The sequence below is a fragment of the Mesoplodon densirostris genome, chromosome 4 (genome assembly GCF_025265405.1).
Source record: "Mesoplodon densirostris isolate mMesDen1 chromosome 4, mMesDen1 primary haplotype, whole genome shotgun sequence".
NCBI classification, from domain to species: Eukaryota; Metazoa; Chordata; class Mammalia; order Artiodactyla; family Ziphiidae; genus Mesoplodon; species Mesoplodon densirostris.
Genome location: NC_082664.1, coordinates 80,298,975 through 80,317,432, shown reverse-complemented (window position 1 = coordinate 80,317,432; position 18,458 = coordinate 80,298,975). Strand labels below are relative to the sequence as shown.

Below are 18,458 nucleotides of genomic sequence, written 5' to 3'. Positions count from 1 at the left end.
TTAGGCCTCTCACTCACTTTTTTGGGTTGTATTATTGAGTTTTGAGAGTTTTAAAATTCTGACTACAAGTTCCTCCTCAGATGTTTGTTTTACGAATATTTTCTCCTAGTCTGTGACGTGTTTTTTCATTTTTAAGTGTCTTTCAAAAAACAAGTTTTAAATTTTGACGAAGTCCCAGTGTATCAAGTTGTTCTTTTGTGATTCATGTTTTTTATGTTCTAAAAGAACTTAGCCTGACCCAGAATTACAGGGGGTTTTTTCTGATGTTTTCTTCTAGAAGTTTTATAGTTTAATTTGCTATTTAGAGGTATGGTACATTGTGGGTTAATTTTTTTTTATATGGTGCAAGGTAAGGTTGCATTTTACTCATTTGCATGTGGATATCCAGTTGTTTCAGCACCATTCCCTGAAAAGGCTATTTTTTCCCTCTGTTGACTTGCCTTGTCATTTTTTTTTTTGAGATTAAAAAAGCAGTTTTTCAAATTGAGATATAATTGACATATAATTTTATATTAGTTTCAGGTGTATAAAATAATGATTCGCTATTTCTATATATTGCAAAACAATCACCACAATAAATCTGATTAACATCCTTCACCACACAGAGTTACACATTTTTTTTTTCTTATGTTGAGAACTTTTAGGATCTCACCTTGTTGTCTTAGTAGAAAAATCAATTTGCCATGTATGTGAGAGTCTACTTCTGGGCTTTCTATTCTGTTCTGTTGATCTTTGCATCTTTCCTTTTTGCCTTTACTACACTACCTTTATTACAGTTTCTTTATCGTAAATCTTGAAATTAGATAATGTGAGTCCTTCAGTTTTGTTATTTTTCAAAATGGTTTTGGCTGTTCTAGTTCCTTTGCTTTTCTGTATAAATTTTAGAATCAGCTTGTCTATTTCAACCCCCAGAAAAAGCATGTTGAGGTTTTGATTAGGATTTTGGAGTATTACTGCTTAGGATCAATTTGGGGAAATTAACATCTTAACAATATTGAGTCTTCTTTCCATGAATATGATATCTCTCTCCACTTCTTTAGGTCTTCTTTGAATTCTCTCCTCAGTGTTTGGCAGTTTTCAGCATACAAGCTTTATAAATATGTTGTTAGTTTTATTGCTAAGTATTTCATATTTTGTGCTGCCATTGTGAATACTACTTTAAAATTTTTTCAGTTTCCAACAAGAGAAACAGTTCCTGAAGAGAGAAGCCCAGCTTTAGCTCCAGACTGCCATGGGGTAAAAGGGAAGCCAGGCATATATAGAGCTGCTCCAATGTTCTGGTTAAGTGGGACAGAAGCCTTGTGCCCTGCTGCTCTCTGCCTGCCATGGCCTTGTCTCAAGGCTTGGTTCCTTCTCACCCCTCACAGGGCTCCTTGATTGAAGTTGGTCCTTTCTTGAGTTGGTGTGGCAGTCAGTCCTAATCAGCCACTGTTTTTCCAGAGTGTTACAATAAATTCCTTTGCTAAAAAATTTAATAGCTTTTGATATTGTTTTTCTCCCTGAGGATATAATATATGTTCTCATCATTATTATCTGATATCTAGGCAGGCATATTCCATGGAGTCAGTAAAACTTAGGCCATTATCATCAGAGTTGTTACATCTGTAATATAAAATGGCCAGCAGTGTTTTGGAGAATTCTAGAGTGACAGTATCAATTAGGAAGATAATGTGAGAACTTAACTTTATAAGCCAGTGTCTTTTTATTTGGATACATTGATGTCTTCTCTCTCTCTCTCTTTCTTTTTTTTTTTTTTTCTTTAGACTTTTTTACAGCTACCACCTGCTATGCTAGAAGAAGGTGAAGAAGTTCAAAGTCAGGAAACAGAATTGGAAACAGAAGAAGAGGCCATGCCTGCTCAAGCTGACATTGTACCTAGTCTAACAGATGCCAGCTCCAGTCAAGAAACCTCAGCCTCTCAGACTGAGACCATCCCCAGTCACACAGGAGACAGTTCCAGTTCAGAGGCCATCCCTACAGAATCCGAGGTCACTGCTACTGTGGCAGAACCTGTAGCTGTACCAGTGGAGAATAACACCCCTCAAGATGCCACATCCGCCCCCAGAGAAACCAAGTAGCCAAACTGTAGCCCTTCTTAGGGAGGACATTTCATTTATAAAGTCTAGGTAAAGTTACCTTTTGTATTTTACATATGCTTCTGCCATTTTAATGGCACTAATTAATATTCAGTCCTTATTTTTGTTAGCTGATCTCAGTGTTTGTCTTCTTGTATATATGAAAAAAGAATGTGTGTGAACAACTTCAATTTTATTTGTTCAGTCAGAAGAGTAAATAACCATTCCTTTGATATTTTGATTATTAAATAACTATATCTATAATCATACCTACATTAAAAGAATTTTCTACAGAGTAATATTTCACATTTTTAGTGAACTTCTCTAAAGAAAAGGACAAAATATACTGGAATTAACTACAAATGACTTCAAGCAAGTGTCCAAATTGGGGAGGAAGTCATTTCTTCTACCATAATGTAAGATGCTCAAGTCATGTTTCTTTCTATCCCTCCTTTCTTAGCTGTCTTCCTTGATGGAAAGGCATCAACACCATAGGATATAAGTTGCTCTGATCCATTAAAGAAGACATGCATTTCCTTCCCCCAAATCTCAGAATGTGTAAAATCACCTAGAATGTCTCTTTATTTTGGGGGCCACTCCAGGCCTAATGAATCAGAATCTCAGGGTTAGAGCCTAGGAACCTGCATTTTTATTTTTGCGGGTGCTACACAATTAATGTTTGAGTTGCTGGCCGAATGATACCAGATAAGGCTGGTGAGGCTGGGCCAAGATTTGTCATTCGTCTAAGCAAGAAGGATCTGGCAGATCCATTTGGGCAGGAACAACGGTACAGGGTCTGGGCAGTGAAAATCAGTGAACTTAATTAATTCCTGTATTCAGGATGGATTTCTTCCAATGCAGAGCTTCTGAGTTTTCTGCCCTGTTTAGTTCTCTTGATAGATAACCAGCCATAAGGAGACCTGAAGGTAAAATGTGCTCCAGATTTGGGAAGGCATCTGTACTAGGACCTTGCTACTCAGGTGTGGTTTGCAAATCAGCAGCATCAGTGTTGCATTGAAATTTGTTAGAAATGCAAAAGTTTGGGCTCTACCCCAGACCTGTTAAATCTCAATCTGCATTACATCGAAGTCCCCAGGTGATTCATATGCACTTTTGTAGTTTTAGAAGCGCTGTACGATTACTGTGCTGTCCTCACATCAATGAGAGGTAGAATGGTGATCCTGTGATGGTAGAGTTTACAGTGAATATGACTGTTTTCTGACAATGGACCTCTGCTTATAAGGTCCCTGGGCATGGTGACCAGAGAAGAGATGAATATGTGTACGTGGGGAGGGTGAACTTGCCCGCTAGTTCTCTTCCCCATTCCCACATCTGCTAGAGTGGTTAAGGTGAGCATTTCCCCAAATCTAGTGCATCTACCTTTAGGCTTGACCGTGTCCAATGAACTTTTGAAGAATTAAGCAAGAGTTGCACACTGCCAGTGACAAGACCAGTGCTTCTCATCTTGATATTTTGAAGCAATGATGAATTCATAAGGAAATTAAACCCAGAAAGTCAAGTCAATGATATTTTTGAGTGACTAATGTTTGCTTAAGTTTACCAGTCTGTGGTGGATAAAATTTAGACTCCTGTCTTACAGTACTTCTTGCAGCATCAACAATTGTGTTGGGTGGGGAAAGGGAAGGTGAAAGTGATGGGATAATAAGGGGAGTGAAATGCCAAGGAAACGAACGTAGGAAACCTAGGTCTGTTTGTTATCAGAGTTAGGATGGAGCCAAATGGTCTGTTACATAATTTCTCTGAGTATAAGAATTTGAAAGCAGGTGTTATGGGCATCTGTATGAGGACTTGCACTCAGAATTATTTTCATTTGTGAATATATAGTATCAGGCTAAGCAAGAGGGAAAGAAGCTTTACCATATTACTGTCTTTCCTGGAAAAGATTGATTTTTCCCTCTGCCCTTTAGAGGAAATGAATCATAATACCTGCAACCAAAGTAAGAAAAATTGTTGTGCTGCTTTCTCCTTAAATAAACCATTTTCCTAACACTGTATATCACTCTGTCTAGCTGTGTGACTGAACTTTTTTCTCTGCTGCTTGATTTTCTATCACACTAAAAAGAAAATTTTAACTGGAAGATGAATAATTCCTTTGCCTTTGTCAAATTAAGAAAGGGATGATGAAAGTGGGACTTGCATTATTTTAAATTGTTTATTCACTGGAAAGGCCAGTGAACTGCAGTTGACTATAGAATTGTGGAATTTTTAAAGGAACTTAAGAGATCTCTTCTAATCTTAAATAATGAGGAAACTGAATCAGATGGTCTTAACCAGGGTGGCAACTGTGGGAGACGGGTAGAATCCAATCTATAGTCCAGGGCAGTTTTGTGCTATTTTTTTTTTTTAATCAACCACACATGAGTAATTGCTTCATAAATTCAAAATTTTTCTATTTAATTTGGGATCACTACAGACACAGGTATTCTAGCCAGGTGACCATTTCAGATTTGTGTTCCCATTGCTCTCCATCCTGTTTTTCATATCTGAATATGTCATGGTTTTGGAGTTTATTTTTAAAAGCAAACCAAAAAGACACATGCCAAGTGAAAGAGCATGAAATGAAGCAATTCAAGTATTTAGACTTTTTTTCACAAAATGCTGAGTTAAGAAAGTACATTACCAGCAGTTGAGAATAAATAGCTCTATTGATTTGGACAAATGAATGAGAAGATCTAAATATTATCAGGTCTCTTGAAGTCAGTGCGATGATAAAAGTTGATATTTTGCTAGATACTGAGAGAAATGGTATAAATGGGCCATTTGTGGTCCTATAAAAAATGCAGTTTTTATGATCAGGGGACAACATGGTATTGTAAAACAGACTTTGGACTCATCCAGACCTGACTCAAATTTTACGTAATTTGCTCATCAGCATTTGGTTTGACCTTGACAAGTGTTATAACCTCTCTAAGTCACAGTTTTATCTACAAAATGGGGAAAAGATCTGTTTGTTTGTTAATGGTAATGTTTATGAAAACATCTGGCACCTGGGTGCTCGGTAAATACCAGTCCCACCCTCTGCATTTTCCCCCAAATCTTTGAGACAGTGTAGGATATGGCCAGCCGGTCCTCTGACTTGAGTGCTTAGCTGTACCCCTATCCAGGGAGCATGGAGGAGGATTAAGAAGGGAACACGTGGTGGCAGTTGACCTTTGAAGATCAAGGGTCAAATTTACTGATTGGAAACCTCAAAATCAGCCTATGGCAGCATTGAGGATGGTCTCTGCTGAAATTAAAATTTCTAGCAGAACAGCAGACCCAGATGGCAATAGTAGGTACCATTGTGCTTGGGATATATTGGTAACATCAATTCTGTATCCTGTACTCCCCCACCCCCAAGATCATCTATATTATTGCACTTACCTAGCTTGAATGTGCTTTTTCCTTTTTATCTTGCACTCACATGGTATTTTAGAGGTGTTTCTTCAATTAAAATAAGTTAAAAAAGATTTTTTAAAGAACGCTGACCCTTTTGCATGCACCAGAAGAGCAGTTAAAAACAAGCAGTGCCTTGCTTCCTGTGAAAAATGCTTGGCAGTTAGCCTTTGTAATTATGAAGCAATCATGTTAATAGATGTTTAAGAATAATACAACTGGAGCTGTACAGAGCCAAGGATGGAAATGAGCACATGAGACCATTTTTTCTTTATCCATTGCTATTCTTCAGTACCCGAGAAGGGGTTTTAATTCAGCGGTAGCCTGAAGCTTTGGACACTTTTTTTCTTCATAGGGACAACCCTGAGCTCAGTCCCCTGGAGCATGACTCAGAATGCAGCACAGTTACTGCTGACTGCCAGCTTTATTGCCAGCTCTACCTTTTGGCTTACACTTATTTCATTAGCTACTTAAACTTCTGCACTTAAAAAGATGGCTAATCCCAGTATTTCTCAACATATGTTACAAAACCACCCGTCTTCAAAAATACTTTGAAAAACATGTACCATGGTCAAATAAGTTTGAGGAACACAACTAATTATCATTCCCCATTTGCAGAATAACAATGCATTGTTAGCTAATTAAAGGTTCTTTCCTGCAGGAAAAAATCATGTTAACTTTGTTTAATCTAGCATTTGATTATTCCAAGCTTATTTGACCATAGAACTCTTTCTTTTTCTTTTTCTTTTTTTTTTTAAATAAGACATTCTAGAGAACTAGTTCCTCAGAACAGTTTGGGAGCCAATATTTTTACATTAGCAAGTGAACTTTGATTCCCCCTTAGAAAATTAAGGGGATAAGAATATACCAGCCCCAATATGCTACTTTGTCATAAGGATTATTTTGAGCTGAAGGCAGTTGAGAAACAGCAGATAGAGGAAGTATTCTCTGTCCTTGTGCTTCTGCCTAAAAGCAGGGCATAAATTTCCCTTTGTAAAGATGGCATAAATTTCCATTTGTAAAGGTATCCCCTCTCTTCTGTACCAGGAAGAAGACAACCCTTATCACCGGACACAGAGATGATGCTGTGAAATGAGTCTGCATAAACAAACCTTACTAAAATGACCCTTATCTTCTATTAATTTCCCCGTGTATTTACTTTCCCACAATCTACCACCCCAAAAGCCCAAACTCCCCCCCTTTTTTTTTTGCCTATTTACTTCTCCATAATTTATTGTCCTTTGTTAAAATGATATATAAGCTTCAAAGCCTAACAGCTTTGGGGGGAAATTTTTACTTTTCTGTGTAGCCCCCTGGAAGTAAAGTTAAAAACATCAATTAAATTTGCATGCTGTTTCTCCTATTAATTTGTCTTTTGACAGTTTAATTCACAGGCCCCAGGTACAGACCTAAGAAGGTAAAGTCTTCCCTCCCCTACAAAAATAAGACTTTAATACATCATTTTTCCGTTAAGTAAACAGAGGCTAAAGTAACACAGCTGAAGAAGAATGTAGAGGTAAAGTGATTAAGACAAAATGTCATATTATAGTATAATTTGTTGAGTGCCACATGGTATTAATAGCAACATCCTGAAAATATAAATGAATAAAAGTTTGATCAATGTACCATGACATTCGTTCGTGTGAGCCTTCTAAGAAAAGGTCACTGAGCATTCTCTGTTTACATTTTAATTTTAGAGTCCAGGATTTCACACTAACCTTTTCTCATTTCTTGGTGTGCAGTAAAAGAACAGTCCGTATTTCCAGTGTGTCTTGTTTTCTCAGTTCTCTAAATGTTTGTTTTCTTTAAAAGTCTGTTTCAAAAAGGGAAAAGATTTAGCATGGTAAATAGGGGTGGACAAGAAATAATAGAAGAAAATTTAGGCAAATATGAAGAAACCTTAAAGAAGAATGTAAGATAAAGGACCCCAAAAGTTACCTTGCATATAGGACATGTTGAATTCTCTCTTGGTTGATCTCCAGAGATAATGGTCCCCACCATCCTCTTTCTCTCTATCTTTGACTTACATCGTACATCCACCCAACACTCTTCTTGCAGTAAATCTAAGTGCAAGAACCTCAATGGTAGCTGCTTCTCCTTGGGAGATACCTTGTTTAATATAAATGGCTCTTTTGAGAAACTGATTTTATTGACCTTTTTAAAAAAGTCAAGAGCTCTTGATAGGAAGTGGTCATATAAAATATTGTCTTTTTCTACTCTCATTCATTGGTTTATTTTGAGGGGAGTTTTCTTCTGGTTTTTAGTTCAGTTATTTACAATAAATGTGGTTACTGTATTGTGGTATTTTCATTACCCATTTTCTTCTTTTTTTTTTTTTTTTTTTTTTAATTTCTTTCATCAGTGTCTTATAATTTTCTGCATAGAGGTCTTTTGTCTCCTTAGGTAGGTTTATTCCTAGATATTTTATTCTTTTTGTTGCAATGGTAAATGGGAGTGTTTCCTTGATTTCACTTTCAGATTTTTCATCATTAGTATATAGGAATGCCAGAGATTTCTGTGCATTAATTTTGTATCCTGCAACTTTACCAAATTCATTGATTAGCTCTAGTAGTTTTCTGGTAGCATCTTTAGGATTCTCTATGTATAGTATCATGTCATCTGCAAACAGTGACAGCTTTACTTCTTCTTTTCCAATTTGGATTCCTTTTATTTCCTTTTCTTCTCTGATTGCTGTGGCTAAAACTTCCAAAACTATGTTGAATAAGAGTGGTGAGAGTGGGCAACCTTGTCTTGTTCCTGATCTTAGTGGAAATGCTTTCAGTTTTTCACCATTGAGGATGATGCTGGCTGTGGGTTTGTCATATATGGCCTTTATTATGTTGAGGAAAGTTCCCTCTATGCCTACTTTCTGCAGGGTTTTTATCATAAATGGGTGTTGAATTTTGTCAAAAGCTTTCTCTGCATCTATTGAGATGATCATATGGTTTTTCTCCTTCAGTTTGTTAATATGGTGTATCACATTGATTGATTTGCGTATATTGAAGAATCCTTGCATTCCTGGAATAAACCCCACTTGATCATGGTGTATGATCCTTTTAATGTGCTGTTGGATTCTGTTTGCTAGTATTTTGTTGAGGATTTTTGCATCTATGTTCATCAGTGATATTGGCCTGTAGTTTTCTTTCTTTGTGACATCCTTGTCTGGTTTTGGTATCAGGGTGATGGTGGCCTCATAGAATGAGTTTGGGAGTGTTCCTCCCTCTGCTATATTTTGGAAGAGTTTCAGAAGGATAGGTGTTAGCTCTTCTCTAAATGCTTGATAGAATTCCCCTGTGAAGCCATCTGGTCCTGGGCTTTTGTTTGTTGGAAGATTTTTTATCACAGTTTCAATTTCAGTGCTTGTGATTGGTCTGTTCATATTTTCTATTTCTTCCTGATTCAGTCTTGGCAGGTTGTGCATTTCTAAGAATTTGTCCATTTCTTCCAGGTTGTCCATTTTATTGGCATAGAGTTGCTTATAGTAATCTCTCATGATCTTTTGTATTTCTGCAGTGTCAGTTGTTACTTCTCCTTTTTCATTTCTAATTCTATTGATTTGAGTCTTCTCCCTTTTTTTCTTGATGAGTCTGGCTAATGGTTTATCAATTTTGTTTATCTTCTCAAAGAACCAGCTTTTAGTTTTATTGATCTTTGCTATCGTTTCCTTCATTTCTTTTTCGTTTATTTCTGATCTGATTTTTATGATTTCTTTCCTTCTGCTAACTTTGGGATGTTTTTGTTCTTCTTTCTCTAATTGCTTTAGGTGCAAGGTTAGGTTGTTTATTCGAGATGTTTCCTGTTTCTTAAGGTGGGATTGTATTGCCATAAACTTCCCTCTTAGAACTGCTTTTGCTGCATCCCATAGGTTTTGGGTCGTCGTGTCTCCATTGTCCTTTGTTTCTAGGTATTTTTTAATTTCCCCTATGATTTCTTCAGTGATCACTTCGTTATTAAGTAGTGTATTGTTTAGCCTCCATGTGTTTGTATGTTTTACAGCTCTTTTCCTGTAATTGATATCTAGTCTCATAGCATTGTGGTCGGAAAAGATACTTGATACAATTTCAATTTTCTGAAATTTACCAAGGCTTGATTTGTGACCCAAGATATGATCTATCCTGGAGAATGTTCCATGAGCACTTGAGAAAAATGTGTATTCTGTTGTTTTTGGATGGAATGTCCTATAAATATCAATTAAGTCCATCTTGTTTAATGTATCATTTAAAGCTTGTGTTTCCTTATTTATTTTCATTTTGGATGACCTGTCCATTGGTGAAAGTGGGGTGTTGAAGTCCCCTACTATGATTGTGTTACTGTCGATTTCTCCTTTTATGGCTGTTAATATTTCCCTTATGTATTGAGGTGCTCCTATGTTTGGTGCATAAATATTTACAATTGTTATATTTTCTTCTTGGATCGATCCCTTGATCATTATGTAGTGTCCTTCTTTGTCTCTTCTAGTAGTCTTTATTTTAAAGTCTATTTTGTCTGATATGAGAATTGCTACTCCAGCTTTCTTTTGGTTTCCATTTGCATGGAATATCTTTTTCCATCCCCTTACTTTCAGTCTGTATGTGTCTCTAGGTCTGAAGTGGGTCTCTTGTAGACAGCATATATATGGGTCTTGTTTTTGTATCCATTCAGCCAGTCTGTGTCTTTTGGTGGGAGCATTTAGTCCATTTACATTTAAGGTAATTATTGATATGTATGTTCCTATTCCCATTTTCTTAATTGTTTTGGGTTCGTTATTGTAGTTCTTTTCCTTCTGTTGTGTTTCTTGCCTAGAGAAGTTCCTTTAGCATTTGTTGTAAAGCTGGTTTGGTGGTGCTGAATTCTCTCAGCTTTTGCTTGTCTGTAAAGGTTTTAATTTCTCCATCAAATCTGAATGAGATCCTTGCTGGGTAGAGTAATCTTGGTTGCAGGTTTTTCTCCTTCATCACTTTAATTATGTCCTGCCACTCCCTTCTGGCTTGTAGAGTTTCTGCTGAGAGATCAGCTGTTACCCTGATGGGGATTCCCTTGTGTGTTATTTGTTGTTTTTGCCTTGCTGCTTTTAATATGATTTCTTTGTGTTTAATTTTTGACAGTTTGATTAATATGTGTCTTGGCGTATTTCTCCTTGGATTTATTCTGTATGGGACTCTCTGTGCCTCCTGGACTTGATTAACTATTTCCTTTCCCATATTAGGGAAGTTTTCAACTATAATCTCTTCAAATATTTTCTCAGTCCCTTTCTTTTTCTCTTCTTCTTCTGGAACCCCTATAATTCGAATGTTGGTGCGTTTAATGTTGTCCCAGAGGTCTCTGAGACTGTCCTCTGTTCTTTTAATTCTTTTTTCTTTATTTTGCTCTGCAGCAGTTATTTCCACTATTTTATCTTCCACCTCACTTATCCGTTCTTCTGCCTCAGTTATTCTGCTATTGATCCCATCTAGAGTATTTTTTATTTCATTTATTGTGTTTTTAATCGATGCTTGATTCATCTTTAGTTCTTCTAGGTCCTTGTTAACTGTTTCTTGCATTTTGTCTATTCTATTTCCAAGATTTTGGATCATCTTTACCATCATTATTCTGAATTCTTTTTCAGGTAGACTGCCTATTACCTCTTCATTTGTTAGGTCTGGTGGGTTTTTATCTTGCTCCTTCTCCTGCTGTGTGTTTTTCTGTCTTCTCATTTTGCTTATGTTACTGTGTTTGGGGTCTCCTTTTTGCAGGCTGCAGGTTCGTAGTTCCCGTTGTTTTTGGTGTCTGTCCCCAGTGGCTAAGGTTGGTTTAGTGGGTTGTGTAGGCTTCTTGGTGGAGGGGAGTACTGCCTGTGTTCTGGTGGATGAGGCTGGATCTTGTCTTTCTGGTGGGCAGGTCCACATCTGGTGGTGTGTTTTGGGGTGTCTGCGGACTTTTTATGATTTTAGGCTACCTCTCTGCTAATGCGTGGCATTGTGTTCCTGTCTTGCTAGTTGTTTGGCATAGGGTGTCCAGCACTGTAGCTTGCTGGTCGTTGAGTGAAGCTGGGTGCTGGTGTTGAGATGGAGACCTCTGGAAGATTTTCGCCGTTTGATATTATGTGGAGCTGGGAGGTCTCTTGTGGACCAGTGTCCTGAAGTTGGCTCTCCCACCTCAGAGGCACAGCACTGACTCCTGGCTCCTCAATTTGGGATGATGTGTTGTCTATTCATGTATTCCACAGATGCAGGGTACATGAAGTTGATTGTGGAGCTTTAATCCGCTGCTTCTGAGGCTGCTGGGAGAGGTTTCCCTTTCTCTTCTTTGTTCTCACAGCTCCTGGGTCTCAGCTTTGGATTTGGCCCCGCCTCTGCGTGTAGGTCGCCGGAGGGCGTCTGTTCTTCGCTCAGACAGGACAGGGTTAAAGGAGGAGCCTCTTCGGGGGCTCTGGCTCACTCAGGCCCGGCGGGAGGGAGGGGCACGGAGTGCGGGGTGAGTTTGCAGCGGCAGAGGTCGGCGTGACGTTGCACCAGCCCGAGGCGCGCCGTGCGTTCTCTCAGGGAAGCCGCCCCTGGATCCCTGTGCAGGCTGCACAGGCTCCCGGAAGGGCGGTGTGGGCAGTGACCTGCGCTCGCACACAGGCTTCTTGGCGGCGGCAGCAGCAGCCCCAGCGTCCCACGCCCGTCTCTGGGCTCCGCGCTTTCAGCCGCGACTTGCGCCCGTCTCTGGAGCTCCTTTACGCGGCGCTCTTAATCCCCTCTCCTCGCGCACCAGGAAACCAAGAGGGAAGAAAAAGTCTCCTGCCTCTTCGGCAGCTCCAGAGTTTTCCCGGACTCCCTCCCGGCTAGCTGTGGCACATTAGCCCCCTTCAGGCTGAGTTCTCGCCGCCAGCCCCAGTCCTCTCGCTGCGCTCTGACCGAAGCCCGAGCCTCAGCTCCAGCACCGCCCGCCCCGGCGGGGGAGCAGACAAGCCTCTCGGGCTGGTGAGTGCCGCTCGGCACCGCTCCTCTGTGCGGGAATCTCTCCGCTTTGCCCTACCCAGGTATGTGGGGAGTTTCTTGCCTTTTGGGAAGTCTGGGGTCTTCTGCCAGCGTTCAGTAGGTGTTCTGTAGGAGTTGTTCCACGTGTAGCTGTATTTCTGGTGTATCTGTGGGGAGGAAGGTGATCTCCGCGTCTTACTCTTCCGCCATCTTACCCGGAAGTCTCCCCATTTTCTTCTAGTAGCACTTTCCAGTGCTGATTTCTTCTAATCCCAGACTTCCCCAAGAATAGTAGTGGAACAAGAATAGAGCTAGTTAATTTGCATTTTATTTTGGTGGTTGACTACTTTTCACAGAAGTGAATTGAATTAAAAATAGTAAAAAGTTGGAAAATGTCTTTGAAACTATCTAATTCTTGTGCATTGATAGACTGAGTACCTACTGTATGTCAGGCAACAATGCCATAGTTCATAGGTGAGAACACTGAGGCATTGGGTGGTTTGCCTAGGACACTATGGTTAGTTGAACTGGGACCAGAACCACCATCTGACATTCAGGCATATTCCTTACCTTGCTGTTCTTTAAACTTATTTGCTTGAAACAAATCAAAGTAGAAGGAGCAACACTTAATATTTCACAGATGAGTAAGGCAAACCTACTAAAGAATTCCTCTCAGGCTTAGAATACCAGAGAGGAGACCAGGTTGCCAAAATCAGGATAGGAGATAAGAGGTCTATGAAAAAATATGCTTTAATGTTACAGTGTTTATACTTACAGGTGAAAGCCAAATTAATACTTGTTTTGGATTGAAAAAGGTATGAGAAACATATAATGGGGAGTGGCTATAGTAAGTAGTATTTAAGTGCCAAAATGTGAATTATCCTAACGCTGTTTTAGTTTTAGGCCAAGTCAGAACAGTTTAAATAACAACAGTTTTAAAAGAATGTAATATATGATAAGGGAAAAGTTAGAATTTACCAAGACCTGTACTTTGAATTACCATTATAGGCAAACCTCAGAGATATTGTGGGTTCATTCCAGACCACTGCAATAAATTGAATATCACAATAAAGAGAGTCACACTAATTTTTCAGTTTCCCAGTGCATATAAAAGTTATTTTTATACTATACTATAGTCTATTAAGTATGCTAAATAGTATTATGTCTAAAAAAGCATACATACCTTAATTTAAAAATACTTTATTGCAAAAAAAAAAATGCTAACCGTCATCTGAGCCTTCAGCAAGTCATAATCTTCTTGCAGTAATAACATGCAGGATCACAGATGACCATAATAAATATAACAATAATGAAAAAGTTTGAAATATCGTAAGAATTACCAAAATGTAACACAGAGACACAAAGTGAGTAAATGCCCATGGGGAAGTGGCGCTGATAGACTTACTTGACACAAGGTTGCTTCAAACCTTCAATTTGTTTAAAAACATAGTATCTACAAAACGCAGTAGAGTGAAGTGCAATAAAATGAGGAATGCCTGGTTCAACCTTCCAGTTTAACTCTACCTGCCGCAAACCCAACTTTAGCACATTTGGGAGCTGGAAAGAACACCTGTGTGAGCTAAAGTTCCCAGGAGCAAACGTCTTTTTCTAAAACAACTCAAAGCAAGATGCTCTTATGCAATTACAGAAATCATTGTGGTTTTTTAGAGGTCGCCATTGCAACTCTTGGTCTAGTTGGGCTCATTAAATGAATGGGCTCATCTGAGCAAGTAGAGAATGTGTTTCCTCTGCAGAAATACAGTCGTAGCTTTGGTGAAAAGACTCATGAATGTCAACTGTCATTGACACTTGAGAAATTAAATTGGTCAAGTGGTTCTCTTAAATTGACATGGTACTATGAATATTGGGCATGGATAGTTTGGCCTGCTTTTGAGCTACATAAAAATGGAATCATACAAAATGTACTTTTTTTTTATCTGCCTTCTCAAATAGATTGTAATGACATGAGGTAGGGATCAAGATTAACTGAGCACTATTAGATCATTCTTTCCCTCAACACACTATACTGTAATCTTTGTCATACATCAAGTAATTGTATGTGTGTGGGTCTGTTTCTGGAATTGTTCCATTGGTATATTTTTCTTCTGCCAACATTTAACTGTTTTAATTACTGTAGCTTTACATTAAACCTTGACATCTGGTTGTGTATTCTCAGCTATATTCTTCAAGATATTGGCCACTCTTAATCTGTGTATACACTTTAGAATCATCCTGTCAATTCTAAAAAAAAAAGCGAAAAAAAACTTGCTTGGATTTTTATTAGGATTGTATTGATTCTACAGGTCAATTTGGAGGAAAATTGATGTCTTTATAATTTAGGAATATGGTATTTCTTTCCATTTATTAAGCATTCTTTAATCTCAATAATGTTTTGTAGTTTTCTAGATAAAGGTTTTGGCCATCTTTTGTTAAATTTATTCATATTTGATTTTTTTATGCTACTATAAATGGTACTTTTAAAACTACATTTTATTATGTTTTGTCATTATTTGTTACTGGTATATAGAGATACAGTATCTTTCTTGTATGTTGCCCTGGTATGTCGCGATCTTGTTGAATTCACTTATTATAGTATGACAGTAGATTATTTTGGGTTATCTACATACATAATTATGTCATCTGTGAATAATGGTCGTTTTATTTCTTCTTCTTTGATCATTATACTTCTTACTTCCTTTTTAATCTCTGTGCCTTTTACTTCCCTTTTCCGCTTATTGGCTTATTGAAGACCTCCAGTACAGTGTTGAATGGAGGCAATCAAAATGAGTATCTTTGTTTCCTCCCAATCTTAGGGGCAAAGCTTTTAATATTTCACCTATTGCTATAGGTCTTTGTGACACCCTGTATCAGATTTTAAGAGTTTCCGTCTATGCCTAGTTTGCCAAGTGTTGTTGTCATTGTTTTTAACATGAATGGATGTTGAAATCTCACAAATACTTTTTCAGTGTATCCTCAACATGATTATATGCTTTTTCTCCTTTATTCTCTTAATGTGGTGAATTGCATTGGTTTATTTTTCAACCTTTTTTTTTTCTTTTTTAATTTAGTTTCGGCTGCGTTGGGTCTTGGTGCTGCGCGCGGGCTTTCTCTAGTTGTGGCGAGCAGGCGCTGCTCTTCGTTGTGGTACGTGGGCTTTTCATTGCGGTCGCTTCTCTTGTTGCGGAACGCGGGCTCAGCAGTTGTGGCTCACGGGCTCTAGAGAGCAGGCTGAGTAGTTGTGGCGCACGTGGTTAGTTGCTCTGCAGCATGTGGGATCTTCCCAGACTAGGGCTCGAACTTGTGTCCCCTGCATTGGCAGGCAGATTCTTAACCACCAGGGTAGTCCCTTGGTTTATTTTTCTATTGATTTTTTTTTCTTCTCGTCATGGGCCAAAATTGCTACTCTTTACATGCCGAATAAATTTTTAGTTAAATATTGGAAATTACAAATGCTATGTTGTTGAATGTTTGGATTTTGTTGTCTTCCTTTAAAGACGAAATCTGTTTTAGCAGGCAGACTTGTGGGTATTAGTTGGCCTTTTTGATGTTTGGGGGGTTTTGTTTGTTTGTTTGTTTGTTTTTGCGGTACACGGGCCTCTCACTGTTGTGTCCTTTCCCATTGCGGAGCACAGGCTCCAGACGCGCAGGCTTAGCGGCCATGGCTCACAGGCCCAGCCGCTCCACAGCACGTGGGATCCTCCCAGACCGGGGCACGAACCCACGTCCCCTGCACCGGCAGGCGGACTCTCAACCACTGCTCCACCAGGGAAGCCCCAAATACTGTGCTTTTACATGCCTTCTCTCATTTAATTTTCTCAATAACCCTGAGACTTTGGTATTACTTTGAAATCTCCACAGTACAGATGAGAAAACTTCTCGAAGCCTTATTTGTCCAAAGTAACAAAATTTATAAGTGAGAGAACTGGGATTTGAGCTTCGACTCCAAAGTCCATCATTCTCTAAACTGTTGCAGAATATAACCACAGAGGCCTTGCTCAGAGTGGGGGTTGTATTGTCTGTGACGATACTGGAAACGTTGGTTTATGATGTGGAGTTCAGGACACATTTTCTCTCTGTTTGCTGGAGATGATAATGTTTTGCTGATAACAGCCACAGAGTTTGCTTCAGGCAGGTCCTCTTTGGTTCAGTCACCATGGTTATGAATTTATTTACATCATTTGTATTTAAGCATTTTTTAGTTATTTGTGAATCAAGTGTCAGAGAACTCTCCATTGCCACTTATTCCTAACCTGTACCATAGTGCGCTTAATTTAAAATATCATAGAGGGATACAGACTCATGATCATTTCATTATTAATTACCAGAAGAGTCAGTATTCCTCTAGCACCAGAAGAGAAACCAAACAAACACTATTTCATCTTAGCAGGATGTGGAGTCATACTGTTGCCTTTTGTCAGCTCTGCTTATGTAACTGGGAAGAAGAGCACTTACCACTGTTCAACAGACTTTTTCTCAGACAGGGCCTGGGTGTGCAGCACCCTGCCAAGTTTCCCATTAGTTATGGAGAAAAGCCATTCGTATTCTGAAATTGCAAATCAGCCAGGCAATCACCACACAGAAATAGCCCCCATGAAAATACAGCAGTGCTATATTTGAATCCTTAATCATGTATATTTATAGACCTGAGTTTAGTTCTATTTAGAAATTTTCACATTATACAGTAACATTGTGATTACCAACATGCTCAGAGGGTGAAGGGGGTGGGATATTTGATCCACTTAAATTTTCTGACTAATGGGGAGTTAGTCACAAAGAACTTTTCTGTCCATCTTTTGCTGAATGCCTTTCAAAAATTGTTTTGGATAGGCTCATAAGGAGATCAGAAAGCCACCTATGAGGTACTGGGGGTGGGAGGGGTAGGGAAGTGTGTCCTCACCAGATTTGTCACTGACATATAGAAATCCACCATTAGAGATTCAGTTTTGTGGCTTAGGACCTGTTCCCACAGTGAGACGAAAAGTACTTGGGTTGGCCAACGCATTGCACGTATTAGTGTTTATTAGCACATTTCCTGAGAGAAGATTTGAAAAGATGTAGGGTACCTGAGGGCCTGTGGTACCTGGAGTTAGAGAGCAGTTCACCTGTTTCCAAATGTTGCCCAGGGCCAGGCCTGTGGGCGACCATCTGCCCTTCTTCAGGGAATACTCATCCCTGATCTGTGTGACTCAGATTCTGTGGGCTCCTCAGACCTGCTTCTGTGACATTCACTGTCCTCCTGTGTCCTAGGCACTCACGCTGGTGAGGGAAGGCCCCACTGAGCAAACGCTGGAAAAGGGTGAGGCAGAGAGAATAGCAGTGGAAGGCCCTGACCCAGGACATGGCCCAGGTGTTTAAGACAGGTGTTGGCGGGGGGGGTGCCAGGCAGACCTAAATTAGAAGTCCCTAAAGGAGCTCCACCGCTCGCTCACTGGGTGACCCTGACCCACATCGCTTTAGTTTCCTCATCTGTGTATTTGGGGTAATAAGACTTCCTTGAAGAGTTGTTATAAGGATTAAGTATGTGGAGATACAGGATTGACTAGTATAAGGCCAGACCCATAGTGAGAACGCAGTAAATCATAGCTGTCATTACCATGATTATCATCTACCTGAATGGTGGCGTTACCACGTGATGGTATAGTTCCTTGCTTATGAATCTTCTTCTCTCCCACATTAGATTGGATTCCAGAGGGGCAGGTTTCAAGCAGGTCAGAAGCCACCTGATATAAAGAAGGAATATGTGACTTGGTTTGCTAGACAGAAATTTTTCAGGAATCATTTATTTGGCTAAAAATGTTTAGGGCATCCTTACGGTGTAGCAGCACCCTTCCATCAGACAGACCAGTAGTGTAATAAATATGTACGTCCAAACCTGCTGAGCAAGGTTTTAAATAGTTGAAAAGATCTGGTCAAGAAGGTTCCTTCTTAGTCCTGGCAGTGTCCAAATCCTCCGCTTTTGTCATACGTTGGTTTAGCAGAACAATGTCAGAACAACACATGCGATGGGGCTGCTGTCGTCTGGCCCTGACACAGAGCAGGCATGATCTGGGGAAAAGCCCTGAGATGA

General features: G+C 39.3%; 1 protein-coding gene across 1 annotated transcript in view; it reads left to right on the top strand.

Annotated features, from left to right (window-relative positions):
- AQR (aquarius intron-binding spliceosomal factor) overlaps window positions 1-6,189 on the top strand; it is a 111,860-nt gene extending 105,671 nt beyond the window's left edge. Inside the window, exon 35 of the mRNA XM_060096571.1 lies at window positions 1,764-6,189. Within this exon, the coding sequence (XP_059952554.1) occupies window positions 1,764-2,078 (315 nt within the window). The 3' untranslated portion in view covers window positions 2,079-6,189. The remainder of the gene's footprint in view (window positions 1-1,763) is intronic.
- The last annotated feature ends 12,269 nt before the right edge of the window (window positions 6,190-18,458 follow it).